General features: G+C 54.1%; 1 protein-coding gene across 1 annotated transcript in view; it reads right to left on the reverse strand.

Annotated features, from left to right (window-relative positions):
- PTPRU (protein tyrosine phosphatase, receptor type, U) overlaps window positions 1-10,078 on the reverse strand; it is an 82,230-nt gene that overhangs the window by 61,586 nt on the left and 10,566 nt on the right. Inside the window, exons 2-5 of the mRNA XM_005875242.2 lie at window positions 4,270-4,401; window positions 982-1,253; window positions 408-489; window positions 188-303 (exon numbers count right to left, since the gene is read on the reverse strand). Coding sequence (XP_005875304.1) covers window positions 188-303; window positions 408-489; window positions 982-1,253; window positions 4,270-4,401 — 602 coding nt within the window. The remainder of the gene's footprint in view (window positions 1-187; window positions 304-407; window positions 490-981; window positions 1,254-4,269; window positions 4,402-10,078) is intronic.

The following is a 10,078-nucleotide window of genomic DNA, read 5'->3' on the forward strand; positions in this document are numbered from 1 at the left end:
GGGGCGAGCGGGTCAGGGACGCGGGGGGAGAGCGTCCCCATCTCCCTCTGATCCGGCAAAGGGAGTAGCAACTGTCCTGGCCCCATTGAGCCGACCCTGGGGGGATGGAGGCACCCGAGAGGGCGGAGAGAGCCAGTGCCCAGAAGAAGCCCCCAACACCCTTTGGCCAAGGCCCCACCCTCCTCACCTGCAGGAGAAAATGTTCTGCCTCCGCCGCCCTGCCCGCCGCCATGCACTGGAAGGAGGCGTTCTGGCCGGCGTTGACCTCCACGTCGCCCAGGCGGAAGAAGTGCGGGGCCTTTGCTGCGGGAATATGCCCGCGGGGTGAGCTGGGCCTGCGCCCCCTTCAGGCAGGAGCCGTGACCGCCCGCACCCCTCCCCTTGCGCCCGAGGGGGCTGGGACTCACCGCAGGGGTAGCTGAGCAGCAGGATGTCGTCCAGGCCCATGTAGCCCCTGCGGTCTGGGGAGATGAGGGCCTCAAACAGCACCTGGGAGAGGCGGAGGGTCCCTGTCATACCGACATTCCGCCAGCCCTGCCTGGGGAGGTGTCCACAAGGGCCCCCTTTCAGCTCTGCTCCAGCCCCTTCCTCAAACCAGCAGAGGTCAGCCCAGCTCACAATGACTGCCCAACCAAGCCAGCTAGCTGTGGGAGGCGGTGTCAGCCCTCAGAGCTAACACGGTCAAGGCCAGAGGACAGTTACCTTCAAGTAGCAAAACTCTTCCCAGCCAGACAGGGATTCCAGGCCAGCACAGTTCCCACTCACTCTTGACCCCAGCTCTGACGTGGAACCCAGACTGAACTGTCACTGAATAACCCAGCGCTGACCACAGACTGACTCCTGGCCTTGACCACAGATTGCCTCCTGATGCTGAACACAAACTAATTCCATCCTCAGCCACTCACTCACTCTGGCCTCAAGCTGACACCTCACTACCCCCACCCTCAAGCATAAGCTGACCACAGACTGAACTCAGCCCACCTGATATTCATTGGGCCAGAAGGTGCTGACAGCCATTTCAGCCTGGTGCCACTGACGGCCATGGGATCCCGTCATATTCCAGACAGCGCTGCCCAGGGGACCGCCATTGACCCGCACGTAGATACCCAGGGTGCCCGGGCTGTGCCCATCCCGGCTGTACAGGAAGTAGCTGAACTGCACACAGTGGGTGTCATTCTCGCTCAGGCTCTGGAAGATGACATGGGCCCGCTGGCCGGGGGCATGCTGGGAAGCATTGACCATCAAGTAGGAGCCTGAAAAGAGAGGAGGGAGAGTCAGGAGCTGAGGAGACCTGGAGGACCAGGGTCAGGCGGGCACAGAGGAGAGGGCAGAAACCAAGGACCCCAGGAATTTGGACAACACCATGAATCCGGAGTCCCGAGTTCTGGACCCAGCTCTGATTCACTGGGTAAGTCCCTTCACTTTCCTACATCTATTTCCCAAAGGAGAGACTTGGAGCAGAAAAAACACCGAAGTCTGACTTTAACACAACCCTTTCTTGCTCCTCACCACCTGCAATCACAACCCAAGCTCATGCCGATCCAAGGCTTTCCCCACGCTCTGAGCTGTCCTTGGAGGCAGGGACCATGTCATTCATCTCAGCAGTCAAGAGTCTGGCACGACAAGCCCTCAAAGGCCACCTCTTCTGAAGTCTCCCCCCTCCTCCCTCCCTCTGTGGGCTTCTCTCCTGGCCCTTAGATCATGAATAAAGGTGTGTATGTTTCCCACCAGCCTATGATGCCTCAGGGTTCCACTGTGTCCCCAGCACAGGCTCTGAACCCAAGCAGAATGACTGTATAGAACAGATGGAATGAAAAGACTCTAACTTCCCTTCCAGCCCCCACCTCCTGAGTCTAAATTCCTGGGTTACATGTCTCTTGGTTTCCAACCTAGAGAAAGGCAGCCCTGCCCCTTCCCCAGAGATCCAGGCTGTCTGCTGGCCTGGAAGTCGGGTGAGGGAGTGGGCGGACTCCTCAGGACCTTGCTGAGGGATTATGGCTTCCCTTCTGTGGGGAGAAGGCCCCAGCAGCTGCCAACGGGGTGCCCGCAGCCACCCAGCGCTGCCGCCTCCTGGGCTTGGCTGCCAGCCAACACAAGCTCATTCAGCTCCCAGCTCTGGGATGACTCCCCAGGGACTCCAAGGAGGGGATCTCATTCATCTCTGTGAGCCAGAAGCCTGTGGAGGCTGCTCCTGGTCCAGCCCTGGTGGGTAGCAAACAAAAACCCAGGTCCCCGTCCCCACTCAGGAAGGGGCAGACCCCAGTACCCAGCAGTCTCTCTTGGCCCACTCCCCCTGCCCCCGCCCCCCCGCCTCCTCTCTCCTCTCCCTGTGAGCAGCTGTGTGCGTATTCCTCCCCCTTTCAATCTGACACTTTGTTCTTGTCTCTTCCTTCTGCTCCCTCTGCCTCTCTCTCCTCTGCACCGCCCCCCCGCTTCTTTCATTTACTCCCTTTAGTCCTGTGGCTCTTCTTTCTCTCTCCTGCTCTCTGCCTCTTTCCTTCTCTCTCCACCCTAATACCCTTATCTTAAAGGAGAGCACCAAGGAAGCAGAGACTGTGCCCATCTTGCTGACCCCTGCATCCCCAGAATCCAGCACAAGGCCCCTGCTACTTGCTAAATTTCTCTTTCCCCTTTCCCACTGGATATACCTCTACTTGTGTGTGGGAGAGAAAGAGAGAGCCCGCACAGAGTGGTCAGGACTGTTAAAGGTGAATGCAAATCACCTTGTACCTGAGTGCCAACCAGGTACCAGACTGAGAGTGGGCCCTGGGGATATGGAGACAGCCCACACAGCGCCCTACCGTGGGCACCTTGATAGATCACTCTCACCCAGATCAGACTCTGATAGCTGATAGTACAGAGCTCACACAAGGGACTGAGAGCCCTGCAAAGGCAGAGATGAGAGCCCCAGGGAGGGCACAGGGGCACAGAGGGGGAGGCAGGGAGGCCTCCAGGAGGCAATGCCAATGATAAGAGATGAGGATTTGGAGGCTGCCCAGGCCAGGCAGTGGAGGGCCTCTCTCCTGTTGGCTTCAACTCCTGGCCTCACCACTGAGAATTTTTGCTGCCCTTCCCTGCACCCTTGACAGCAGTTCTGAGAGCCGAGACCCTGGCCCACTACTGTGACAGGGCAGAGGAAGGGGTCCGCAGGCTGTCAATTCTGAGGCTCCCTCAGCAGGCCCATGTGGTTCTCACACTGTGCTATCTCCTCCCACCCAGCTTTTATCGGTAAGAAGGTTGATATGTTGGCCTCTATCTGTCTTACCCTTTTCTTAACTCCCAGTTGATTCTTTACCCACTGAAGAGGGGTGCTAATAATTGGGCTCCCTCAAATACCTCCAACAATAGCAACTAAACATTCATTGAACCCCTACATGCCACTCATGTTATGTACCTTATATAGACATTATCTAATAACCTTGTGAAATAAATATTCTCCCCATTTTACAGGTAAGAACATGGGAGCTCAGGGAAATGAAGTGACAGCCCAGGTCACACAGCTGATAAAGTGATAACCCCAGGATTTGAAGTTCATTCTTCATGATTCTGGAACCAGAGTTCCAGGGGCCAACGTCAGAGCAGGAGGCCGGGACTAGAATCCATGTCATTAGTCTTCCGAATCCAGGGCTCACAATGACACAGTGCCCCAGCCTGAAACAGGGGCAGGGCATTGTGGAGTGGGAAGGATCTGGGACTTGCAGGAAAAGGGGGCAGAGGAAGGAAGGTTTTATACACATTCAGCCCCCATGTTACTGCTCTGTCAGCATCTTCAAGTCCTGGGAACCCAGGATTCAGAGGCTCTCAGTGAATAAAGAAGGTCTTTTCTTTTCTTTTTTAATATATATTTTCTTATTTCAAAGAAGAAGGGAGAGGGAAAGGGAGAAACATCAATGATGAGAGAGAACCATTGATTGGCTGCCTTCTGAAAGCCCCCCATTGGGGATTGAGCCCACAACCCGGGCATATGCCCTAGTCAGGAACCATGATCTCCTGGTTCATAGATGGATGCTCATCCACTGAGCCACACCAGCCAGGCAAAAAAAGAGGGTCTTTGAATATTTGAACCTGCACCGATTTTACAGGGAAACTCCCTGATGTACATAGCTGGGCAGTGTCCAGAGAGCTTCACCTCCACAGTGTCATGTATGTCAGTACAGATGCCAAAGCAGATGAGGCCCCGAGAGGTTACGTAATGTCCCCAAGGTCACATAGCAGGGCGGCAGAATGCCCCCAGGAGACAAACGGGGAATGGTGACAGAGTAGACTCACCGTGGGGCAGGTCCGCAGGAGCCCGGGTACCAGGTTGGATCCGCACCTGCTCCCACTGGAAGTCATCGTACTGGGCCTGGCTGTACTCACAGGGCACTGCTGAGTCACTTGCCTCCTCGAAGGTGCAGCCAGCTGTGAGGGCAGGGCCTGGTTAGCCAAGGCTAGGGCGGGGCTGCTATCCAGGGGGGCTCCTGGACTACCTCCAGGTGCCCCCACACGCCCTTCCTACCCAGGCCTACCCAGCCCCCCTCCCTCTCCACAGGCCCTCCCCTCACTGCTCCCTCCAACAAAACTCGCCCTCCTCCACCCTCTCCCTCTACCAAGGCTCTCTTTTCATTGTCTCCTCCCAATACCAGACCTCCCCACATTGTCCACTCCCCCAGTACTTCCCAGGACACCCACACACACACACTGCTCAACCACCCATCAAAGACCCTACTCAACAAAACTAGTTATCAGTACTGCTATATCATTAGAACCTCACAACAACTCGTGAGATTAGGACTAGAATTACCCCCATTTTACAGATGAGGAAACCGAGGCCCAAAGAAGCTGAATGAGTTTGAACTGAGATCTCCCGACTGCTAGTCAGAGCCCATCACCTGCCCATCCACCTTCCCATAGAGGACAGACAGTAGGCCCCAGGACCGGCAGGGTCATGAATGCCCTCAGCCAGCCCTGACAGTATCTGCTTAAAAATAACAGTGGCAACAGATCATCTCAGGCTTACAACAAGCCCTGAACAGTGCTAAACTTTATAGGTGCAGACTCGCATTTAGGCCTCGCCTTCTGAGCGGGTACCACTATTATTCCTACTTGACAGATGAGCTTAGAAGATTCAGTTATAGCCCGAAGTCACCCAACTTAGGTTTCTGCCTGCAGGAATATGACACACAATGGCACGGTCATATATGGACTGGGCACACACATGAGCAAAGGAAGCAAATTCTCATGATTTGGAACCAATGTTTACAGTTTAAACGAGAAGAGGAGGAAGGAATAGGGGATTGAAATAGATGTGAGTGAGGCCTTTGGTTGGTAATGAGGCCCGTAAATCTTAGCTCGCTCATCGAAGCCCTGAGTTGGGCACCTAATACAAATACCGCTGGTTCAGAAAGTACCGGCACCCGGTCCCTGCACTCACTCCCAAACCTCCGTGTTTGGAGTCCCCTCAGTGATAGTCTGAAGCCTCTGAGAGCTGGGAAATGCCTGAGCCAGTGGCAAGGAAGCAGGCACAAATCGTGCCAGCCCTGCCCTGGGTGCCTGCCCTTGACAGACACGGTGACTGAGGCTCCGAGGGGTAAACGTGGTAGCTAAGTGAGTGGCTTTGGTACCAGACAGACTTAGGAGTTTGGACTCCTAAGGTTCTTGACTCAGAAGTTTGCCAACCCTTTTGACTGTGGGCAAGTCACTGCTCCTTTCTGAGCCTCAGTTTCCCCATCCACACGTGGGTTGTTGAGGATTCATTGTGGGGTCCACTTAGCACCGTGCCTAGCACATGCAAGCACTCAGGGAACACCAGCTCCTCACACGTGCCACTTGAGGCTACATGAGGAGCAAGCAGGACTTGAACCCATGTTGGTCAGCTGCCAAAGTCCCCATCTCCCACCAGAAAAGCCTTCACTATGAGAACCTGAGCTACTTCCCAGGCTCAAGCAGAGGAGGGGAGAGAAACAGACAGTAATTGGAGAGTGGGTGCCGCGTGCCAGGAGCAGCGGGGACTTTGCACACACAGCCAGTGACCACTCTCGGAGGCTCTTGTTTCACCTGCAGCAGGGACTTCTCTAGGTCGCTATGAGGATCACATAATGGAAACACCCAGCACAGCCAGGCACAAAGGGGCTCCCATTGTGGGGTGTTTCCCTTTCCTCTTCTTGGACCCTACCGGAGTGTAAAATGATGAGTCGTGGGCATAGGGATGGCACCAAGTGGATGCAAGGAAATCACAGAAGTCTCTCTACAGAGCTGGGGCAAGTCCTGGGCTGAGCCTTTTGCTCCTTTGTGTAAAAAGCCTGTGGCCTGTGGGAGGTGGGTTTTAACCTCATCAGTGCTGAGAAGGGTTTTAACCCACCCATCAGTGGTGGGTTTTAACCTCATTTCCCGCTAGAAAATGATCCACAGCACAGCACAGAGAGGACATCACCAGTAGGGATGGTCAGGGAGGGCTTCCTGGAGGAGGGAACAAGTGACTTCATTCAGCCTGAGCTGAGTCTACTCCTGAGGGTCTTAGCCCAGGCCTCCCTGAGGCAGAGAGATTGCCATGAAGAGAAGCCAGGGTTTAGAGCCCTGTGAGGGTGCAGGCCCTTCCTGTTGCTTCACAAGTAACAAGGCAGCTGCCCCAGAGGTCCCGCCCCTGGTCCTGGGGCGAGCCCGGGTGTGCCAGCTCTTTCCTTCATGAGCTGTCAGGACTCCCCAGCTGACTGACCTGGTCAGAGGGGCACCCAGACCATCTGATCTTAACCAGAATGGCCCTCAGACTGACTAACCCAGGTCAGTGACCCCACACAGACAGACCTGAGACAGAGTGGCCCCATTGGCATTCAGATGACTGCCAGACCATCTGACTTCAGCCAGAATGACCACCGGACTGACTGACTGACCCCTGACCTCTGCCAAATGACGCCTATAACTGACCCCAGCCAGGGTGACCTCCCCAGCTGACTGACTCCAACAAGAGTGCCCTCTAGGCAGAAGACTCCCTGTCCCTGGTCCATGTCCATCCCCATTCCTGTATCTCTGGGCCAGGCCCATTCCAGCCACAGCCTTAGTGGGTAGTATCTCTGGGGCCAGTCTCCCCAAGGAGAACCCCACCCCCACCCAGTCCCCAGCTCACCCTGGGATGGGAACAACCCCATCACCTCCTGTCTGGATGACACAAAGCCAAGTCCCAGCTCCTGCTAGAGACCCAACTCCTGCAAGGAGCCACCAGCCCTGGAGGTAAACACTAGATCAGACTTTGGGTTCAGAGCAAGAATGGTAGCCGGAAATCCTTCTCAGTTCCATCGACACAGACATGGGCACAGACATGTACACATACGTCAACACCACCACGAGGGGGCTGCCACCTACACCATGACCACCTGTGCTGGTGAACCCTCACAGTAACTCAGAAGGTAAATACTATTGGTAGCGTTGTGGTTTAACCTAGTTATGAATAACTGCAAAGGAGCAAAGGAGCAAAAGAGCATGCCATCTGTGCAGCTTTGCCAGGAAGCTTCAGTTTAACACTCCCCAGGAAGCCACCAGTCTACTCCTCGCAGATCTGGACAGGGGGAGAATAGACGCATGCCCAGTCAAGCCTGGGTGACATAGGGGAGGTACTTGTCCGTCAGTCACACCTGGGAACAGGTCATTGGCCAGAGCAGGTACGGCCGCTGCAAGTGCAGAAAGACTTGAGATATTTAATCCCCTAAACAAAGGCATTCACTCGCTTGTGTCTTCAGGACTCCTGTTGAAGGGGGTGCGCTCTCTTGGCTCCCCTACATTCATTCACATGTGAGCCATGTGAACCCCACACAATGGAGTAATGGACTGCAACTAGCCTGGTGCTGTACCGGACCCAGTTCCAGCATGGAGCAGAAACTCCGGACCCTGGCTTTGTTTATAGCTCTGCTGAATCCCCAGCTGCACATCTTTCAGGACTGGATTAAGGGAAATGGGAGTTTGGAAACCCAAGGATGTAATTCCACTCAAATAAAAATCACTCATCCTCCGTGCGAGTCTCAGAAAATTTTTTTTCTCAAAATATTGTAAGGACTCCACCCCCAGCACCCAGTGGGGAAAGGGATACCTCACGGATAACACTATTATTATTCCTATTTAACAGATGGAAACTGAGGCACAGAGAGATGAGGCGGCTTGCCCGAGGCCACACCTGAAGTCCCAGATACTGGGTGTTAAGCCGCCTATATTACTCAAGAAGGTGAGGCACAGACAGAATCAGGTGGCTTCTCCAGAGGGCACTACAGGACCAGGAGGGGGACAAACCAGATGTCAGGGACCCATCCCGGATGCAAACAACACACACTCTGCTCTCACTCAGAAAGATACACATACACACACACACACACACACACACAGCCCCGCACTCAAATGTTTACATACACACAGCCCCGCACTCAAATGTTCACACACACACACAGCCCTGCACTCAAATGTTCACACACACACACAGCCCCACACTCAAATGTTCACTCACACACAGCCCCACACTCAAATGTTCACACACACACACAGCCCAACAAGAAAATGTTCTCACATACACACACACACACACACACACAGCCCTGCACTCAAATGTTCTCACATACACACACACACAGCCCTACAATAAAATGTTCTCACATACACACACACACACACACACACACACACACAGCCCTGCACTCAAATGTTCACACACACACACAGCCCTACAATAAAATGTTCTCACATACACACACACACACACACACACACACACACAGCCCTGCACTCAAATGTTCTCACATACACACACACACAGCCCCGCACTCAAATGTTCACACACACACACATCAAATGTTCACTCACACACAGCCCCACACTCAAATGTTCACTCACACACAGCCCCACACTCAAATGTTCACTCACACACAGCCCCACACTCAAATGTTCACTCACACACAGCCCCACACTCAAATGTTCACTCACACACAGCCCCACACTCAAATGTTCACTCACACACAGCCCCACACTCAAATGTTCACTCACACACAGCCCCACACTCAAATGTTCACTCACACACAGCCCCACACTCAAATGTTCACTCACACACAGCCCCACACTCAAATGTTCACTCACACACAGCCCCACACTCAAATGTTCACTCACACACAGCCCCACACTCAAATGTTCACTCACACACAGCCCCACACTCAAATGTTCACTCACACACAGCCCCACACTCAAATGTTCACTCACACACAGCCCCACACTCAAATGTTCACTCACACACAGCCCCACACTCAAATGTTCACTCACACACAGCCCCACACTCAAATGTTCACTCACACACAGCCCCACACTCAAATGTTCACTCACACACAGCCCCACACTCAAATGTTCACTCACACACAGCCCCACACTCAAATGTTCACTCACACACAGCCCCACACTCAAATGTTCACTCACACACAGCCCCACACTCAAATGTTCACTCACACACAGCCCCACACTCCAATGTTCACACACACACAGCCCCACACTCACATGTACAAACACACACACACACACACACACACACACACACACACTCTCTCTCTCTCTCTCTTACTCCAGCCTAGTCCAAACCTTAGGGACACCGTCTCAACTGGCCTAGGGGCAGGGAGAAAACCAGGCCCCTCCTTGGCACCCATCTCTGCCAGGACCTCCCGGAGAGGGTGGGCTTCATCAACGCAGGACCACCAGGAGCTCCCCCAGCATCAATTCAAACTGGCCCAGCGACATTCCTCAGCTAATCTCCCCAATCTGGCAGGCGGTTGCCTGAGCAACCGTCAGCCACAATTTGGGAAGGCAGGAGGATAGTTTATCCACATCCGGCTGGGCTCTGGATGGGGTGGTATAAGGGGCAAAGCAACCTCTACAGGAGGAGCCAGAGTGTAGGGGGGGTCTCCCTGGTTTAAGCCTGGTGTGGGGTCTCCACCACTCCACTGCATGTTTCCACAGGGTGCATGTGTTGTGTGTGTGTGTGTGTGTGTGTGTGTGTGTATGTGTGTGTGCTGCTAAAAAAAAGCTTGTCTCTAAAATCAATGCGGAAAAAGACCTGCAAAGAGCTTCCCTTGAAAGCAGC

The sequence above is a fragment of the Myotis brandtii genome, unplaced genomic scaffold (assembly GCF_000412655.1).
Source record: "Myotis brandtii unplaced genomic scaffold, ASM41265v1 scaffold456, whole genome shotgun sequence".
NCBI lineage: Eukaryota > Metazoa > Chordata > Mammalia > Chiroptera > Vespertilionidae > Myotis > Myotis brandtii.